This window comes from Oryzias melastigma, linkage group LG8 (assembly GCF_002922805.2).
Source record: "Oryzias melastigma strain HK-1 linkage group LG8, ASM292280v2, whole genome shotgun sequence".
Lineage (NCBI taxonomy): Eukaryota > Metazoa > Chordata > Actinopteri > Beloniformes > Adrianichthyidae > Oryzias > Oryzias melastigma.
The window spans coordinates 2,285,081-2,306,461 of NC_050519.1; the positions used below are offsets into that span (position 1 = coordinate 2,285,081).

Below are 21,381 nucleotides of genomic sequence, written 5' to 3' on the forward strand. Positions count from 1 at the left end.
TTACAAGCATCACTATAGAGAACCATTCTAAAAAAAATAGTGTTTTTAACATGTTTTTGTAACATTTGTCTAATAGAGGACAATTATAAACAAAATTAAGCTTAAAATTACATTTCTGATTATATTTGTGTTCTAATCCACTTGTAGACAAATAGATCCGTAAACGTCTTTGTTTTCCTTGTCTGAGCTGAAATCTAGATCAATATAAATCACCTGGATAGCTTCGATATTGCTCGCTATTTTTGCTGCTGCTGTAATGTTAGATTGGGGGTGTGAGTTTTTTTTTTAAGTTTTTAGGTTTGGGCTAAAAACAGCATAATTATAATAAAAAAAAACTGGGAGCTATTTGAAAATAGATCAAGATAATTTAAGTTTTATAAATAACTTTATATATTATAAATCTATCAAATGTTTCAATGCACAACCTATAAAATACTTATAAAAAACTGGACTAAAAAACTTCCTATAATATATTTCTTATTTAAATAAATATACTTTATACTTCAGCATATTTCCTCGTTTCTCTAAAGTCACATTTTTTAATAACTTGTGAAAGTTGGACAAAAATTTTAGTCACAAACAAGTAAAAAGTGTTTGTGGTCTCTGACTCATTTTACATCCAAGCCCTAAAGTCAGGAAACCGCCTGTGTAGTTTATTGTAATTAAGTCCTCGTCCTCTAACGATCTGACATGAAATGACAGAAAAACATGTGGTGGATCACTGCCAGGAAAACCACCGACCGAGCCGCATGTAGAGGCTCCACCGAAAACGCCTCCTGGCAGGAAATATTACGTCCATGAGAAACCAGAGGAGGGCAGACGTTACGACACTTCTCAGGTTTTAGAGCATCACTGAGAACATAGGACGAAAGTGATGATGCAGCACCACCTGCTGGAGAAAAAACACTCATTGTTCGTATAAAAGTCATTTATTGGTCAGCTTCAAACACGACAATGATATACAAATATAAACAACTATTGATAAATAAAATACACTAAACAAGTTAAAATATTTAAGATAAATTACATTTCATGCTCCAAACTTTATTATCCATTTTATTTAGACAAAATTATAACTCATTTCTTTTAATCAGATCAGAAATTACCTGTGTAAAATGGTGCAAGCTCATTGAAGTTCAATGTTTATGTTACTGTAAACCCAGATTTGTGTATCTGGTGATCTGTTGTCTAGTTTGTTCGATGAACTCTGTCACTCTGTCATGGCGAGCTCGCAAAAGTGGCGTTTCTATGTCGGTTGCACATTTTTCACCAAAATATTGTAAAATTAGTTACATGAATCGTTGGCTCAAGCTGAAGAAAACAATATTAAATATGATATGGCTGTATTAGGAATGTGGGCATGGCAAACAAAAAAAAAAAAAACACTGTCGCTATCTAAGGAAAATCCAAAATCCTACTTTTGCAGATTCTTCTAAAAGTTACATAGATCTGTTTGGGATCTCCAGGTGATCAAAACATCCAACGGTTGCTATGGAGATAAGACCAACAAAAAGGCCACCATTTTAAAAAAAGTGAGTCTTTTTGTGAGCATGTTAGCTTTGAACAGGTGGCACGGGTAGAGGGGGAGGGGGGGATGTGTAGCAGCTGCTCAGCCAGTAATTTAAGTACTTTTAGACTCCTTGGAATTTTGATCTATAACTTTCTTACTCCTCAAGCATCATCAGGATTCTATTTAGAAAAAATGTTGGAAATAAAGTTAGTAGATTTGAATGGTGTTATCATGGCGAGCTTCCAAAAGTGGCGTTTCCATGGTGGTTGCACGTTTTTCATCAGAATTGTGCGAAAATTTGATAGAGGAGTCGTTTGCTCAAGCTGAGCAAAACAATATCACATATGAAATGGTTTTATTAGGAGTGTTGGCGTGGCTAACAAAGAACCACTGTTGCTAAGGAAAATCCAAAATCTTACTTTTGCTGATCCTTCTAAAAGTTACATAGATCGGGTTCAGCATCTCCAGATGATCAAAACATGCAATGGTTGCTATGGGGATAAGACCAACAGAAAAGGGCCATTTTGAAAAAAAGTTTTTTTTTATTGTGAATATTTTAGCTTTGACCAGGTGGCAGGAGTAGAGGGGGAGGGGAAAGGATTTGTAACAGCCGCTTAGCCAGTAATTTAAATACTTTTTACAAATTTAAACTCCTTCTTGGAATTTTGATCTATAACCTTCTTCCTCATCGGGCATCATTGGGAGCCTATTTACAAAAGAATGTTGGAAAAAAAGGTTGTAGATTTCGAACGGTGTTAGCATGGCGAGCTAGCAAAAGTGGCGATTCCATGTTGGTCACACATTTCATCGGAATATTATGAAAATTTGATAGATGAGTCGTTTGCTCAAGCTGAAAAAAACAACATTACATATGACATGACTGTATTAGAAATGTGGGTGTGACTAGCAAAAAACCTCAGTTGCTAAGGAAAATCCCAAATCCTATTTTTGCAGATTCTTCTAAAAGTTGCATCGATCTTTTTGGCTTCTCCGAGGGATCAAAACGTACAATGGTTGCTATGGGGATAAAACCTACAGAAAAGCCTCCATTTTAAAAAAAGGGTTTTTTAGTGTGAATATGTTATGTAGCTTTGAGTGGATGGCAAGGGGGAGGGGAGGAATGTGTAGCAGCCGCTCAGCCAATAGGGGCGGGTCAAAGGGGGCATCGATTAGCGGGGGTGGGTAGCACCTGTGAGCAATGCGCACAATATATTTATCTAGGATATAAATTAACTTTAGGAGTGTCAAATTAAAGCTCCGAGCAGCATTGTAAAGTTAATTTATTTGATCACAATAATGTGTCTCATTTTTCTGATCATTTATGTCTATTTCCTCCTAAACATGCAGATTCCGTGTATGAAAACCCAAATATTGATTAAGCCTGGTTCACATTTTATTTAACTCAACTTTGAATGTTTTTGGATAACATCGTGACTAAAAAACTTCAAAACAAAACAATTATATTTTTTATATACAGTTAAAAAACGTTAAAGTGCTTGAAAAACTCCACTACTGGCTGGAGCTTAATAGAAATGTACAAAACTAAACTGGAGAGAAGCTGAAAATGGATGCTGCTTAATGCATGCAGATACTTTTCACTGTTTCTTCATGTTGAGGCTGAGAAGGGTTTACTTCTGTGTTTGATTCCGACGAAAGCGTCAAAGTTCTGCAGATGTTTGTCAGCGTCGACCATCGGATCAGCGAAGCTTGAAGAAGGGAAAATTGCTGCATTCATCCATTACTTCTCGTTTCCTCTCTCACGCTGCAAATGTCACTTCCCATTTCGTGCTTTTCTGAGAACTCTTATCGGCGTTTGAATCTTTTTGTCTGGGTGCTGATGGCGTCCTACACGGTGTTGCCGATGACCTTCCTCTTTCGGACCGTTACCAGGTCATAGAAAGGATCTTTGGTGATGCTCGCTCTGAGAAAACAACAACATTTAAGCTGAACGTATTAGACACTTTCGGCTTCTCTAATCGGTCTGCAGATTTGGGTTCCTCACCTGATGGCGTCCATCCAGTCGTCCCGCTCTTCTTCGCTGGCTGCTCTGAGCTTATAGGACTGGTGTTTCCCCTGAACCACTTTGCCCTTGTTCTCCGTCTTGCAGGCCTTGATCTTCTGTCCTTTTGGGTTGTATAACTCCAGACAGAACTGCTCAAACATTTGAAGCAAAACCTTCATTTATTCATCGTCCGATTCAATGTTAGATAACTACATTTCAAAATAAGAGACTGTACCAGTTTGCTGGAGTCTTGGACCTTCCTGACGCAGAGGTTTTCCAGAGGAATAATCCCGATGGGATCCTTATCCTGAAGGACAAACGTTGAGGTCAAACTCAAGATGTTTGTGCTGTGAAGCCGCTCAGAGAATCAAACTGACCGTGGTGAATTCAAAGTAGTACAGGCAGCTGTCTGTCAGGATGAACCACCGTCTCTTCCAGGTTTTGATGCGTCCGCCTTCAACAGCAACCGAACCGTTAAAGAAGGAAATCTTTCAACCAATGTTCAGGTTCGTCAGCTTACCCATTTTCATGAGCCAGCCCTCCCGGTCCGGGTTGAAAAACGTCAGCGTCAGGTCGTTCCCATCATCCTCTGGGATTTTAAACGGCTCATTGCGGATGCTGTTGTAAAGTTTCTGTCAGATGTTTGAGAAAATGATTCAAGTGTTAGCGGTTTCTGTGACGTATTGAGCTAAAAGTCCCTAAAACTGGAAGCAAAAAGTTTTCTTTGCTTTTGCCTTACAGTGTCTCTTCAGAGGACCTTTGTTCATCAAATCAACACATAAAGGGAGAAAATATGATATTCATTTAGATTTATATGTAATAAATACACTTGGAAACACCTTCAGTGCACATTTTTCTGCAGGATTGATCGCTGATTTAACTGTTGGTTTCATCCTAAGCTAAAAGTGAACGTTCTTCTACTTGTACGTTTATTTATGATTATTTAGTTGGAACTCATTAAAGCTGAGCTCAAAACTTAGATACTTTTACAATTTTTTAAAGATTTTTAAAAGTTTTGCTGCACTTTAACATAGTCAAAGTCACTGGTTCTCCCATGCTTTGAAATTGTAAAATTGTGGGAATTATCTTGGGATAATTCAATATATTAATTTGTATGTTTTTTCAATTATAAACACATTTTTGTGAGATCTTAGCTTTAATTTTGATTTATAAATGTCATTTATTGAATTTATTTTGTTAACTAAGACCAAAAATAATCAAAAGATAAAAGTTGTTTGACTTCTCGTAAAAGCTGTCGGTAGAGTTTACTGTTAGCGCCTGGCAGGGTCATCTTTAAAATTTAAATTGACTCCATATGTAATATCCTTTTGTTCAGCTTGAGAAAACGACTCATCTATCAAGTTTTTACACTATTCTGGTGAAAAATGCGCGACCAACATGGAATCACCACTTTGCTAGCTCGCCATGCTAACACCGTTCAAAACCTACAACCTTTATTTCCAACATTTTTCCCTAAAGAGCTTCTCAATGAAGCTCGAGAAGTTAAGAGGTGATGGATCGAAATTTTTAAGGAATTTAAATTTGTAGAAAGGTACTAAAAGGTCATTTTTGGGGGGCGGAGTTCAAGATGGCTGCCTCTTTCTGAGGTCAAAGGTCAACAAAACTTTGTTTGTGGTTGTAGATTTAACCCGGTGGCATATGTGTGAAATGTAGTAAAGATCGCTTGAACAAAGGTTTTTTTTTTTTTTTTGTATTGTGCAGAAATATAGAACTCGACAAATTTTACAATTTGCCTCAAAATGGCCGCCGAACCATGTGTCCTTTAGCCATCCTATAATAATTCCAAAACTTTCTTTGGATATCCCTTATGTATGCATTCATTAGCAGTTTTTTAAGTGGTTTAAAACAAATATGGCGACTCTACAAAACTTTCTTGAACGTAATTTGAGCTTTTGCTGTGCTAAACGGATTCATCTTTGAGTGCATGTTCTCCTGCTCTCTTAAGGTCTCGTGTAAACTTGGATCCTCTTGAAAAAGAGCTGTTTCATCTCAAGTGGCCAATCCTTTTTAAAATGTATTTATTTTTAATTAAAAAAGTAAACATTTTGGCAGGACAAGAGTAACACTGGTTGCTTCTAAATTTCTAAGGAAACTTAGAAAAAGTACTTTGTAGAGCTGATTTAAAATTTACTCCTCGTGTTTTTCTGTTTGAGAGATGAAAAAGTGCTGGCTGGTGAACAAATTTTAAACCATATGAGACAAAGGTAATGCAAAAGGAGTTTTTTTCCTGTTTGTTAAGGCCTTGAGAGCGTGAAAGCGGCTGACCGTGAGCAGCTCGCTGGGCAGGTCCTCGCCGTTGTTGATGCCTCTGTTCATGGAGACGAAGCGCTGCAGGCTGGGCTTGTCTTTCACGTTGGGGTTGTGGAGACTCGTGTTGAGCATGATGATGGCAAAAGACAGGATGTAGCAGGTGTCTGTTGCAGAAAACCACATCTGTGAGCTGCAGAGCTCTAACCAGAAACACGCTAACACCCAACCAGGAGTGAGAAGCCTGTTCCGTCCTTTCAGTTTTAATCAGCAGCAGTGTAGAAACTAACCTGTAGACTGGAAGACAGACGGGTTGCAGTCGCAGTAGCGAGTTGCGAACGCCTCCATCATCCTGTCAATCTTCTGAGCTTCTCCTGGGAGGCGAAAACTCCACAGAAATTGCCTGAAATCTCACAAAGATGTTGAATAAATACCTAAAACTTGCATCTGTTATCGTAAAAACTAGAGGTGTTTATTGGTTAGAGTCTGGCATGATATGTACCCCATATATCCCAAGACAGTACCAGACAATATTTCACTATTTTTTTAATTTAAGAATTATCTAAATATTTATACATTTTTCACAAAAGAAAATACATATTATTTAATGATCAGATCTTTAGGAACCGCAACTGTATCTCAAAAACAAGTTGCTATAACCCAAACAAATTCATGGTGATTTTAGTGGAAAACAAAAATAAGACTCAACCACAAGTTTGCTTTTAAATAATAAGTGTCTTCAAATAAAGTATCATGAGAAATGTTCTTACAGTGCTGGTAAAAGCAGCTTTAAAGCTTTGACAAACCTCAGGGCCTGCACCAGATTCAGGTCGTAGAACTCGTGCAGAGCTACAAAAGCTTTCAAGGTGTCCAGATGCATTTTGTCCCTGAAAGAAAATGAAGATAAAGATGTGAAGCGCAGAGACTTTGTGAAAGCGTTGGAAAAACAAAGGTACAGAGGCCAAAGTGGTTGAATGTTAGAACTTGGAGAGAACAAACTGGCTCCAAATTCAAACTGATCTATCTATCTAATATTAGCTCAAAATAGCTGAATATGAAGTAAAATCTAGTTCAGTGTCTGAGTTTGTTACAAAGATGTCGTCTCTCTCTGCTGTGCTTTGGCTCCTCCCTGGAGCGAAGGCCTGTAACCACGGCAACAGAACTCTCCTGCTGTGCTCTGTACCAGAAGTTCTCGGTTTTCGCACCTTTCTCCCAAAAAGTTGCCGATGGCCGTCTTATTGAGCCCCTCCTGCTTGTAGAGAAACTCCGCCACTGAATCGGCTCGCCATTCCAGAAGGTCGTGTTCCACTAGGTACTTGATGCCCTGCAGAAGAAAGGGGCGGAGTCTGATGTGAGTCTTCACCTGTAGTTTCACTTCAGATGAAGGTGGCAGAATAAAACAGTTTCATCTGCATAAAAAAGCCCAAACATGTTTTTCTGACCACATCTGCTTCACAGAACAGGTTTTAGCTGAGAAAGTCTTCAATCATTTCCTCTTCTGGCCTGCCAGCAGCTCGGACTCTGAACCAGAGACCCCAAAAGAGTCACTGCGGTGACGCCTCGGCGCCACTTCACGGAAAAGGATGTGGTTTTTCTCGCTGTTTCTTTGTTTAGGCGTACGTGCACATCTCTGAGCATCACTGCTTTAGAAATTGCAAATGGTGCAGCGCAAACTCGTAAACCTGCAGATGACTGAGTGAAGACGAATAGAAATCTTAAACGCTGGTGGTTTAGGTCCCTGAACTTATAAACTTAAATCGCTGTAAATTTAAAAACTGCCTGAGCAGCTTCATCAAAATAGTTGAGAAAATCCCCAAAACAGGTCAGCAGGATGCTGTAGCCTCTGAGGTGGAGTCTCATCTTTTGGTCCATCACTGACTTCAGGCTTATGGTCACACAGCATAGAATTGAACCCCAAGATGTTTCAAAACGGGTCACTGTGGTGAACACATTTACTTAGTCCTTCACACTAAAGATCCTCTATGGCAAAAATTGTGTTTTTGGTGTTTCCAGCATCTTCTTGTGGCATTTCTCTGCTGATGGAGGACATACATAAAGAAAATTAAACTTAAAATTTCATATCTTCGTATTTGTTTTAAATAGTTGTGAACTGATAGACGTTAGAAGCTTGGGAAAGCCCTCTATCCTCTACTTCTATCGACTCCTCCACTCTTTATCATTTATTGTCCATTTAGTTCTCCAGGCTTCTGTTTGATGCAGTGGGATTCACGTGTTGTTCCTCTTTCCCCCCGGGGAGCGGCAGAGATTCCAGATTCCAGGTGGCTCGTCTGTGCTCCTGTTCTTGGCTGTGAACCTCGCCTCTGGCTCAACACCCACCCGAGCCCATCTGCTACACGATTCAGATACGTAGTTGTGGAGTTAGATAAGCTAATTCTTCACCTGTCCGCCCTGGGAGAGAATCCCTCCTTATGTGGTTTCTTCTTTTTTTCTCCACCACTTTCCGAGAAGGTGGGATGCCCAGTTCAGTTTAGCTTAGCAACGAGTCATTGTTTATATTTTATGATTGATTTTATGTTTTTGGACAATTACCGTGTGAAGCCTAATGAGACGACCATGTTGTGTAATTATTAATAAAATGCAGCTATATAAATAACATTGAGTTTAACTGAATTAATTAAAAGAAAAATCTGTGGAAGGAGTTTCATGATAAGGGTTTCCATGGCTGAGCATTTCATTGAAGCTTTGGTCAGAGTGGATGGAAAGTTTTAGTGTTTTTGTTCGATGAAGTTTGGTGGAAGAAGAATGATGGTGTGGGACTTTTTCTTGAGAATTTAAGCATAACTTGTTAAGGATTGATGAATTTCTTCATTAGTCCAAGATAACTGCTGTTTAGACTCTTTAGAAAGAGATTAAATAGTGATGTTCGAGTTTATTGAGGTGGCTGAATAGCTAAAAAACGCCTCCCTTTCATTTGGTTTGTTCCAATTTTACGATTGCACCTTTGAGAGTAGACGGAAGTGAACAAACGCAACTGAAGGAGGCAAAGTTTGGGTCAATCAAAGGGGCCGAATGCCCCAAACATGCCATTGTAGTGTTTGTTCGTATGAGGATTGATTGTTTTTTTAATGCAGTTTCTGAGCAACATCAGGAATGAAAGTGTTCCTCATCAAACAGGAAAAGCAGGTTTGATCTTCATGGTCCATTTGCGCTGCAGCTTCTCTGTCGTCCAGTCTGAAGGTTGTTTGGCGATAAACGTTGTTTGACGATAAACGTTGTTTGAGACACTCACCATTTTAGGGTCCATGTTAAATTTCTTTTTCCCACGAAGAAACTTCCTGTTCTTCACAACACTTTTCCTGCAACACAACGCATGAACGTGAGTCCATCCTTTTTGTTTGTCAAATACATGTTTTACTTTTGCAAAGAACTCTTATAAAGTGTGGATGTTCAGATGTCCAGAGGGTCATGAATGCACCATGAAGTCCTGGAAATGACTGAGATGATGCAGCTTTTGCACTGAGTGAAGACACAAATTGTCTTATTTATAGATTTAAGTCTTTAAAAATTGATTTGAAAAAAAAATTACTTTTCATATTTTTAATTTATAAAGACAATTAAAATTGAAATGGCATTTTGAGTCTTTCTTTATGTTATGAATCAGACAAAGATGAAAAATTGCCATTTAAAAAAAATTGTGATGTAGAAGTTACAGTGGGCGGGGCCACAAGCATCATGCTCCGCCCCATTTCTGAGGTAGACAAATAAATCCATGTTCCCTCGTCTGAGCTGTTATTTGACTTAAAACTGTACAGAGAGAAAGGTTTGACATTACTGTTGCACTGCTAATGTTAGGAGCTGTATGCTAGCAGGGGAGTGTAAACAGAGAGCTCTCAACAAGCAGGAGGAGAAGGGAGCCCTCTCCATGACTCAGAAATGAATTTGTAATGAACTCCTGCCGCTCTGCAGAAACTATGTCCTTTCGCCCTTTTTGGGCAAAAAACGGCAAAAATTGTGAAAAAAAAACGCTTTGAAAATAGAACAAAAAAAGATCAGAGTGGGACTTTAACGGTTTTATCAACATTTTGCAGGACAGAATTGTTGGAATTTGAATGTTTTTGTGTCTCTGTGCTTTTTTCTTTTTCATACTAAATCAGCGGCTTTTAGGTGCAAACGTCCCTGTTGTGTTTGGGGCGTTCTTTGATCTGCAAAGTTACATTTTAGCATCAATTTCTTTGGTTAGCACCTTTTAGGAGAAAAATAGGTGCAATTTTTCAAATGCATCATTTCACCTTTTAAAATAATGTATTTATAAATGTAACATTAACTTACTAAATATTTAGTTCGCAAGCTAAATATTTAATTTCAAGCCAAGTATTTTGTTCTAGGCTTAATTTTTACTTTAATATAAAATATTTTAATCAATAAATTTAATAAATAAATAAATAATTTAAATAAAATAAATCTTTAGTTTAGATTTTAACTATATATTTAGCTTGGATTTAAATATATAGTGAAGAAACAATTAGTTTAAAACTAAATATTTAGTAAGACAATTAAATATTTAGCTCCCAACAAAATATTTAGTTACATGACTAAAATATTTAATAAAAAAAATGTAAAAAAAAAAAAAATATTAAGTAAAATATTAAAATTTAGTTTAATTAAGTAATTAAAATAATTACATATTTAGCTCCAAACTAAATATTTAGTTACATGACTTAAATATTTAGTTTGAAATTAAATATTTAGTAAAAAATAAATTGATATTAAGTTAAACAATAAATAGTTTTTAAAATAATTAACTTAAATTAAAATAATTAAATATGTAGCTCCAAACTAAATATCTATTTTTTTTTACGAAATATTTAATTTAAAAACTAACTAAAAACTAAAACTAAATATATAGTAAAATTATTAAATGAAATTACATAATTAAAATATTTTAATATTTAGCTCCAAACTAAATACCTATTTATTTTTTTCACTAAATATTTAGTTTAAAACTGAATATTTAGCAAAAATAAATAAATATTTATTTAAAGACAAAATATTTTTTGTAAAATGATTTTAAAATTAATTAAATCATTAAAATAATTAAATATATAGCTCCAAACTAAATATTTGATCATTTTTAATAAATATTTATTTGAAAACGAAATATTTAGTAAGATAATTACATATTTAGCTCTAGCTCTAACTAAATATTTAGTTACAAGACCTAAACATTTATGTCACATCTAAATATTTAGTATGTATTTTCTAAATAAATATTTATCTTGGTAACAAAATATTTAGTTAGTAAATGTTACATTTATAAATACAGGAATTTAAAAGTTAAAAAATTGCATTTAAAAATTAGACATATCTTTATTTATCCTAAAACCAAAAAATATTGATGTGATCATTTTACTTTGCAGATTTACAAACAACATCCCATGGTTGTCATGGTTACCCAGGATGACAGGTGTTTGAAATCCCTTTTGTTTCGCTCTCCTTTTGCCCGGATGTGATGTAAACACTATATAAGTTGTGAGATTGGATTGAAACCTCTTTTTTTCTTTCGCTCCATCAAGTGTGTCACTTTTCGTCTGGTGGGTGTGTTGAGGTTTTGCACAAACCCTTTTCTCAGCCGGCTCTTGCAGCCACACGAACATGCGAAATGTGATCTTAAAATGTCATGAGGACTATTTTAGTCAGTGTGAATGAAAGACAAAAAAAGAAAAAGAAAGAGATGACACAAACTCTGTAACGTGAGGTAACTTTTTAACAATTAACACGATAGATGCAGTAGATTTTGAAGCAGCGAAAAGCGCCGCGCTTTTCGCTGCTTCAAAATCTACTGCATCTATCGTGTTAACGGTTGAAAAGTGACTTAAATCCAAAGAATGACGAGTCTGACTCACCTGTGCTCGGACATGTGAAGGTCAGGCTTGCAGCGATCGACCTCCGACCTCTGTGAGAGACGACAGCAGCCGTGAGGAGGCCAGAAAACACATTTCTACAAGTAAATATTTGCCCCCGTACCCGTCTGTCGTCCGGCAGCTCGTCCCTGTTGTCACCTGTCCTCCTCTCACCTTTCATCTTAGCTGTGGAGCAGCAGAGAACTTCACCTTTAGACATTTCTCTGAACTCAGAGAGGTGGTTAGGGTGAAGCTGTATCTTTTTTTTAAGAAATCAGGTGGAATTGTCACTGATATGTGAACTCAAATATAAGTTTACATTAAAACACCCAAAAACAAGGTTATTTTCTTTAGTTTTTGTTATGAAAATGCTCAAAAAGAAGATTTTTCTTACCTTTCCCCCACAGGAAGCTGTCTTTTCTGCTCACTGCCATGCCTCTGCAGAGCGACTGACGGCTGCACGGGAAGTAGACTGTCAGGAGGTCGGCGCCAAACATTCTGATGTAGATCAACCACAAAGGGGCTGAACTTCGTGCAAAACGTAACCAGGCTTTAGCTTAAATTAAATGTGCCAAAATGAAACCTCTAAAGATAACTTTTTTAAATTTATGCTAAAATTTGTTACATTAAAATGAGAAATTACATAAACATAGCAGGATTTTAACCAACATCCTTCCTTCTTGTGGCTCAGAAAAGTTTTATTTAAATTTAAAACAGATGAAGCTAAAATAAAGATCAAGTTCTTCCATTTAACCCTTAGATCAGGGGTCTGGAGCCACAGGTTGCAGACCCCTGATGTGGATCTTTTATCTCTCCATGGTGGCCCTCTGGCTGAAGAAAAATAATTTAGTAGCAAGTTTTTTTATTTTTGTAATTTAGTTTACTAAGGAATTTTAGGCTATTTTGGAGTTTAGCTAGTAATTAAGCAACAAATTAGCTTTTTTTTTTGTTTCCTAATTTGGCCTCTACTGAGAATTTTATGCTAATATCTAGTTTAGCTAAAAATTTTGTGATAAGCTAAAGTTTTTGGGTAATTTGTTATCTACTGAGATTTTTTTTAAGCTAATTTTAGAGTGTAGCTTTTATTTTAGCAACAGGCTAACATTTTTTACTAACTTTGTTTACTAAGGAATTTTGGGCTATTTTGGAGTTTAGCTAGTGATCAAGCAACGAGCTAGCTTTTTGGCTAATTCGGCATTTACTATTTTTACTAATTTTTACCTACTAAAAGGTAAAAATTAGTAAAAAGAAATCACATTTTGAGAGATGCTTGTTTCTTTTTATATTTTTGCTTTTGATCATGCCAAACAATAGGAATAATTCATATTTATTGTTTGAAAAAATGGTACTGAATGACCCAAATGTCTTAAAGGCTAAAGTACATTTATGCAGCTCCTTCTAGGTTTTGATCAGTAGAAAACTAGTCTCAATGGCTCTTTTACTGCTAAAGGTTGCCGACCCCTCCCTTAGAATAATGCATTTATATATATTACTTGTGTTTTTGCTTTTAAATGAAGGTCATTCCTGCTGCTGCTGCTGGACCTTTCACCATCCAGTCCTTCTGCTCACCTGGTGGGTGTGGCCAATGTGCCTTAATTGGCACCTGTTGGCTATTTTAGACAGAGGAGGCCTCACCGAGGCAGGCAGGGAGTAGAAGGCTGCACGGCGGGCGGCGCGGTGGGCGGCGTGGCATTTGGGTTTTTTTTCTTTCTTTCCTCAGTAGAATTCTTCCCTCTCCCTATCCCTTTTCCCTTCCCCTCCATCTGAAGGGGGAGTTTAAGTGTAATTGTGTCGAGGAAATGTAGTTTCTTTTAAACAAGACCCTCCAAATGAGGCTAATCCGCGTTGCGCTGAGAGAGCGCTCTTCTGCACTTGAGTGCGCTCTGAAGCACAGATATTTACATTTAAATGTAATTAAAAACTTTTTGTTGTAAGATGACCTTTTTGAAGTTATAAAACTGTTGTTTTGATGTATTTTCAATTGCTGGAAGCTCTGCGCTAAAGCTGGCGGACTGGCGATTATTGATGATGTCATCAACAAAAGCTACGTCTAAAATATGACAGTTTTTCATAACTCTTAATTTGGAGGGCTAAATGAAGAGGAAGGGGGAAGGTAAAATTCGGATTGGGCCTTAGACTGCTGAGTTTTTAATTATTTTGGTTTGGGGTTGGACCTTAGTAGTCTTAGTTTGCAGGCTTTGTTTATTTTATTTTTTTGGTTAGACAGCCATTAGCAGGGAGCTGCTAAGGTCTACCATCAGTCTCCCTGACTTATTTTATGTTCAGCTAAGGTTCAAATCCCTTTGGTTTATGATCTTGTTTGGACCAGAACACTAGTTATTTGATTTTGTTCTCATTTCAGGACACAGGATTTCCTTCATTTAATAAACTGTGTTCCTTTCATCCTCATTGGTGAAGCAGGTTTACCCATAGTGGACGTAACAAATACATTTATGCATCAAGAGGTTGAAAATCGAACCTTTCTGAGGCAGGACTCGGAGGTTCTTTTGTTGTCCTGCTTGTGTGGTGCGTTCACAAACCTCTTGTGGTCTGAAGTGGTCCTCCCAACAGAATCCTCTCAGCTGCATCAGCCGAGCTCATAACAAACATCTCTGACCTTCACCGCTGACTCCTCAGTTCGTCATCACTACAGTGGAGGATGACTCCTCCTGTCGTCAACCTCTCTGACTCATGTTTTCATTTAAAAACTCAATTTTGATCTCAGACTTCAGTCTGTCGTTGGATCAGAGATGTAACTTCCTGCTTACTGATGAAAACCTCATTTTTCTGAATCAGACACGGTGCTAGAAATCGAGCGTTTATCTGTCGGGTTTTATCGTTCGTTTGCTTCGAGGGGATTTCAGCTTCTGTCAGGTTAGTTGTTTTGGTAAACAGCTGCTCGCTGCCACTTCCTGTACGCGGGAGGAAGTGGAGGCAGACGGACGCGTTCAGCAGCTGATCCAGAGATTTCCTGCAGCTGAGCAGCCTTCAGTGAATGTGTGTGAGGAGGAGGGAAGCAGATACTTAGTCCAACTGCTGCACTACTTCCTACGTTTGTCATCTTGTACTGCTGTCCGAACCTGCAATTCTAAAACTCAATGCCTTAGAAATTTCCCAGAAGTCTCTACGTGATGCTCACTATTGGGGAATTTAGACCACAATGCATTGTGTTTGAACAATTTTAGTGGAGAAAAAAACATTTTAATAAGGGTTGTGAAGGTTAAAACCTTAACGCACGCGATTAATAAAAAAAAAAATTAACATTTTAATATTTATTATTGCAAATTAATTACAAAACAGTCTTTCGCTTTGCCTCAGTGGTTCAAGCTTCCTTGAACCATAAAACATTTCGTTTGGTAATATTTCACTTTTACCATAGACACTTATGAAATAAATAGTCAATCAATCGGCTTTTAGAACTTTATTATATTGTTTTTAGTAAAACATTGTGATTAATAACAGCACAGAAATGTGATTAATCTGGGTTTTTTTAATAGTTGACAGCACTAGTTATAAATAAAAGTTCTAAATGTACAGATTTGTGTGATTTCATATTGTGATTACTCATAGGTAAAAAAAAAAGATAAGCGGTCAGAAAATACTGGTAAAAAAATAAAATTATAGCGATAAAAATTTTTTCCAGGTTTGCAATTAGTTAGTTGCATTCCCAGCCCTAATGTTATTTTATTTAATTACGCAGAGGATTCATGAATAGTCTTTGTAAAATGTTTGTTTTTAATAGATTTTCACTTTGTAAAATCTGTGATACATTTCATTAAAATATCTGCTGTGAATCAAAGAATTGTTCACAAACGTGTTTTTGAACGACTTATCGTGTGAGTTAGTTTGTGTTTAATCACATAAATATTATTTAATGTAAAACAGTAATTGTAAAAAGTAATTTTTCTTTTATATTTAATGATTTGTTAATGTTAATGATTTGTGGGCTTAATACTAGAATTAATACCAAAAAATAATCAAAGTTTAATTTTATCTTTTTTTTTGGGGGGGGGGGGGTTGATTTATACAAATCTGAGGTGGGCGTGTCTCATCGCCTGAGAACAGATATTCTGACCAATAGAATGACAGCTGTTTATTTCTCTAGAAGTCTATTGGCTCCTTGGAGCCAGCAGCTACTTCCTGTTTGTGGTCGCTTAATCCAGTTCTCATGTACAATCAGTGGTAACAACATTCCTTTAAGACTGTTGTAATCTTTTAAGAAGTCAGTCCAATGTTCATCTGCGGTGCAGGGGTAGAGCGGTCGACCTCTGATCGGAGAATGAGAATTCCCTCTTCTCGCCTGTGTTGAAGCAGTTTCAGGCCCCGCCAGTGTTTGGGAGTGGAGTTTGAAGGTGTGTGAATGGAGTAAAGCGCTTTGGGCCTTAAAGTATTCGAGGAGTGAGCCCACTCAGATGTTCTACACGCCTCTCTGGAGTCTCCGCCCACCAGGTCTGCTTAGAGACGAGGTGTTTGGGGAGCAGACCAGCTGGCAGAAACACGTCTGCGTTCTGATGGATTGTTCAACGATGACCTTTTTCAAATTAGGCCGCTTTCCCTCCGCTGCCAATCATCAGTGGAGTCTGTTATGAGACGAGGTAATTTGCCATCTGCAGCCGGTTCCGCCTGCCATGCTTTGATCCATCCGTAATGGCTCCCGTCTTTCTATTCTCTGCTTCATAATGACAAATGTTTTGTTCAGGATGCGGGCGGAGGGAAAACCGGCGATCAGGGTAAAGTTATCAGAGCGGAGCGGCTGTCCGGATGTCGGATCAACAGTACAGCTCCAGCGAACACTAAACGACACGTGACGCCAATTAGTGCAAGATTTCATTAGTAAAGGCCAAAGTCTGATCCGTTTCTCTCTATTTAACTGCAAATGAACACTTTCATTTCACTTTAGACTTTTTTTTTTTAACTCTGGTGAATAATTGTCCCTACTGCTCGGAAATCAGGTTTCCATGACAACTCCCAAGTTCTATTCAAGGTATATACATCATCAATAAACCGTTTAGTCAATCAATTCAGCAACCGTTTTGAAACTTTCAGGATTCGTGCTTTAGATCCAGCAGTTCGATGTTATTCCTTATGCCATTTAAATTAGATTTAGCTCGTTGATGAATGTATCTGCTGTAGATCAAAGTGTTGTACAGCAACCTCTTCACCAGGACCAAAGAGCTGTCGAAGGACACCAAAAACAAGATTGTAGACCCAAACCCGACTGGGATTAACCACTCTACAATAAGCAGGAGCTTGAAGAGATCAGATCAACTGTTGGAGAAATTAATAGAAAATGGAAGAAATACAAGATCCACGAAAGATCCATGAAAGAGGAGGAACAATGCTGAAGCACAGGGGTGGTAGCATCATGGTTTGGAGCTGCCTTTCTGAAAAGAGGACAGGAGAGTAAATTTAATCATGAGATTTTGGACATAAATCTCCTTAAATCTGTGAGAACATTGAAGATCTTCCTCCATGACAATGATCCCAAACACATCGCCATGGCAACAAAGAGTGGCTGCATAAAAAGCATTTCAAAGTTCTGGAGGGCTCTAGCTAGTCTCTGGACCTCAGCATCTGTGAAGAAGTTTCAAAGTCTACGTTGCCAAGCAAAAGCCCCCAAAACACAACAGCTCTTGAGGAGATCTGCATGGATGAATGGACCAAAATATGGTTCGATCCAGTAAACCTTTGACTTCAGTCATTAATCTAAATCAAACGATGTGATTTCCTGGATTCTTTCTTCTCACATTCTGTCTCTCACAGTTGAAGTGTTTCCACGATGAACATCACCGACCAATAAGTGAGAACGGGTCTTAATTCAGGGCCCGCAGCCCAAACCGCAGATGTTTCACGCTGAAGCAGAAATATCGTTTTCCATATAAGTAATTATTGAGACGCCGTACATTCCAATTTATGCCATTTAAGATCCCCCCGCTTTCACAAACAAGCTCTCTAAGTGTTTTGATTTGTTGTGAGGCTTCAGACGCAGCAGCCGTCCTCCAATTTAGGAGAAAACCTGATGTACTTTTCCCCATGCAGCCCCTCATCCGGAGTCCTGGTGTCTCATTCAGCTCCCATAGTAACCTCATATCTGCAATGCTAATGTTGCCTTGTAAGATTAGAGAGGTTAGGGTAAAAAAGGCTGATCCACCTTCTGCAGGGAGCTGTGGGCATTGAGCAGATGGAGCAGAGCCTTACAGTGTCTGATCATGCATTCATTTACAGACTCTCACAGTCACAAGACAATATATCTCAACAGTTTCATGCTAACAGAGACCTCACCTTTGAATCCATTTGTGTTTTCTTTGAAGATGCTTTCTTAGAAAGAATAAGCAAAATATACACAAAACTTGAACTGTTTCAAACAGAAATATTGCCAAATAAAGAATCCCTTTTATGGTATTGATCTGTCTGGAAGGATGTCAAGAAACCACTTTATTTCCAGTTGTTCTGGAAACCAAACCTCAAATCTCTACGTTTGCTTTGAGCATGTACCAGAATCAGAAATGAATCCGACCTGGATTCTGAAGAGTGAGCTGTCGCGGTGGTAAAGAGCAAATCCTCTCTATGCTTGTTTGATTCTGTCGAAACTTTGTAAACATGCAATAAGGCGCAGGAGCTCCTAATCTGCACATTTACACTTTTAGCACAAGAAAAGACGAAAGGAAACAGCTAAAATGTGTCAAACTACAGTAATTAGAATCATTTTTAGCATTTAAAATTTAAAATCAGTCCTGGACTGCAAGGACCGGAATGTTGTCACAATTCCTCATTTCTACGGCGCCCTTGAGCAAGAATTCTCCTCTGCAGAGAACTCAAAAACTCACCCAAATTCTCAATGAAAATGAATTTTTGATATAGTGAAAAAAAAGATGTCACATCAAGAAATGAATAAGATTAAAATATCTTATGAAGCTCAAAAAATATTTCAAAAGCTGTGACTATCCAGAGGAAGTTTTGAAATTATTATGGGATGGCCACAAAAACTAACATCTCGGCAGCCATTTTATAGAAAAGTGTGATTTTTTTTTTCCACAATATTGGAAAAATATCTTTTGTTAGCACAAACTTCACAAAACATTCCAAACAAGTTAAGTCTACAATGACAACAAGTTTAGTTAACGTTTGGAAGGAGCCACTCCTCCCAGGTCGAGGACACTCTCCCTCGGCTGTACCAAAACAAATCCGCTGAAAGTGTGTTGAGCTGAGCTGGTTGTCATGGAAACCCAAATTCCTCCCCTCTCCAGAACTCTTTCCCTAGTTTTTTTGTGAACTCTTCGTGCTCCCTCAGACTGTGCTGTGAAGCGCTGTGCAAAAACAGGCCTAGCCCAGCGTGGGGGCGCTGTGCGTGCAGATCTTTCATATTTGTGAATCAATGTTGCTTAAATATCTTATATATTTTTGGTTGTACATCTACTGCGACAGAGGTCGTATCCAGTACTTCGTCATGCGCTGCCTGATCTGATTAGCTGCTTCTCACCTCCGGGGAACTCGTCTTTGGATGTGTTGCTCTACCACCAGTTTCCATTGGGATCAATAAAGTTTATTGTCTTGAATTTAAAAGTACAAGCTATTCATTTCAATCTATCATCTCCTAACTCCTCCAGCATCATTTGGAAGCTAAGTGGGAAAAAATGTTGGAAATAATATTTGAAGGTTTTAAACAGTGGTTTAAAGTTTAAAGTGGCGTTCCCCTGTTGCTCACACATTTTTACCAGTATATTGTGAAACATAAATACATAGATCCCTGGCTCAAGCTATAAGTAGCAATATAACATTGGATATGAACATATTAGGAACTTCTGATGCCAAGGAAATTAAAAAAAATAACTTTTTTCACTTCTTATAAATAAGGCTGGGTATCGGTAATAATTTCCAGAAACGATTCAATTCGATTTTTCAGATTCTTTCGATTCTTCAATTCAATTTTAAGTTTACAAATGTATTTGCATTTGTTCAGAAATACATCAAAAATCTATTATTTAATTTGAATATATTTATATTAATCTGATACAATCACATATTGTCAAATGCATTAGTAAAATAATGAGATTGTTAGTGTTACATGTGTAGCCCAGTCTAAATTTTCAAAAAAAAATTAGATTTAGCTACTAAAATATACACAAGCTATTAAATAAATAAATAGGTCACAAATACATTTTGTTTAAAATAATAATAATAATTAAACATACTTTTATAATTCCTAAAAGACAAGTATGTAAAATTTGTTAAAAACTGTTAACCATTTGTATGTTTTCTCAATTTTGTTTTTTCAAGTTTAAATGAAAAGCAATTTTATTTTTCTTTGGGTCTTGTACAGTTTTTTTTCTTTTGCCCCACAATCTAACTTGTATGTTTCATTTGGTTAATCCTGAGATTTTATTTGTTATTTTTTCTTTCTGTATAAGGTTTCATCCAATCACAGCTAAGTAGGCGTTTCTATGAGGCATTTTCTAGAAAAAAAGAGTTGACTGACCGGCAGAGAGAGAGCAGCAGACACCGTTGAGGAGAGACGTGAAGTCTAACAGTTAGTTGCCACTATTTTTATGAGGTTGACGCAGAGTCATCTTTTCCTTTGTTTAAATCGTGGAACTGTCATGTAAGTAATGATTTTGTTGGATATGTTTTAACTGCTCGTTTGACACAATTTTCATAAGCCACAACGTGAAGCAAAATGCTAATCGTGATTAGCGTTAGCATGCTAATCGTTTGGTATTGATTTTCTTCACTACGTTGAGTAGAGAAAAATAATGTTTAAAATACTAAAACGGACTTTAATGCAGTGGACCAGAGACGTGCCTCTTTGGACCCTGTGGAAGAAGACCGCTCCCCGTGCCGCCCGTTCGAGCTCATCGTGACCAGAAGGCTCGGGAGATTCCCACCTCGTCCTGTCCTGTCCTGCCACGCGGTTTGGTCAACCCGGTCGTTGCCTACAGTGGTTTCCACCAACACCAACACTATCTCTGAGCATCAGCTAGTGAGTACGTGCACGTTTTTTTTTTCTCAGCTTGCCTAGCAAGTGAAAGGGCCTTTCAGTTTTTGGCCACAACGCTCCCGAGCATCGATTCAGGCCTGCAACAAAAATCAGAAACTGACTACAAATTTCAGGGAGAGCAGAAATTTTGTATTTGAATGTAAAAAGAGAAAAAACAAACAAGACCGAACAGAACTCTGTATTATTGTAAAATTTTGTTGTTTTGTTTTCCTTCAAGTTCACTAAAAGTTCATCATTTCCTTTTACACTGGGTGTGTCTATTAATTTGTGAATCATTATTGAAAGGAAAAAAATCATAAGGTTATTATCTGTAAAGTAAAACTATTCTTAATAGGATATATTCTTTTATTTCAAAATTCCTGTTAAGTGGAGGCACCGCCAAATTTTCTTATATTAAAGTTCAAGTTGTGGTATTTTTGTTTAAACCATAAATCTGTTAAAAATTTACCCAGGAGCCCGCCCATAGTGCTACCATTATAATAAACGAGTTATTTACCCAGCCACATGGGATGGGTGCTACACATGGATTCTCTAAAAGTTCTAACAAAAATGTTCAGATCATTAACATTAACAACGTTCCAGTTTGGCCACTAGGTGGCGATCGCGCTATAGAAGAAGTACACTTTATCCAAGAAGAAGACAACAGTATGAGGGGAAAAAACGAAGTTTTACACCACAAATAGTTACTTTAGAATTATTTCTTTAAAAGCGTTTGGAAAATTAAAGCCTGTAAGTAAATAAAGAT

The 21,381-nt window shown here is 37.4% G+C and overlaps 1 protein-coding gene and 1 long non-coding RNA gene across 2 annotated transcripts; one reads left to right on the forward strand and one right to left on the reverse strand.

Annotated features, from left to right (window-relative positions):
- Window positions 1-913: 913 nt before the first annotated feature.
- LOC112145909 (cytohesin-4) lies at window positions 914-12,434 on the reverse strand. The gene is made up of 13 exons (XM_024271395.2): window positions 12,036-12,434; window positions 11,766-11,827; window positions 11,645-11,694; window positions 9,031-9,097; window positions 6,986-7,104; window positions 6,587-6,667; window positions 6,071-6,183; window positions 5,799-5,947; window positions 4,033-4,144; window positions 3,890-3,966; window positions 3,748-3,819; window positions 3,513-3,661; window positions 914-3,431 (listed from the first exon to the last, which is right to left on the reverse strand). The coding sequence occupies exons 1-13, from the start codon at window positions 12,136-12,138 to the stop codon at window positions 3,356-3,358; spliced, it is 1,230 nt and encodes a 409-aa protein (XP_024127163.1). The 5' UTR covers window positions 12,139-12,434; the 3' UTR covers window positions 914-3,355.
- Window positions 12,435-19,714: 7,280 nt separating this feature from the next.
- Window positions 19,715-20,881, forward strand: LOC112145910. Its single transcript, XR_002919161.1, has 2 exons — window positions 19,715-20,240; window positions 20,425-20,881. It is a non-coding gene; the product is annotated as an uncharacterized LOC112145910 (long non-coding RNA).
- Window positions 20,882-21,381: the final 500 nt, after the last annotated feature.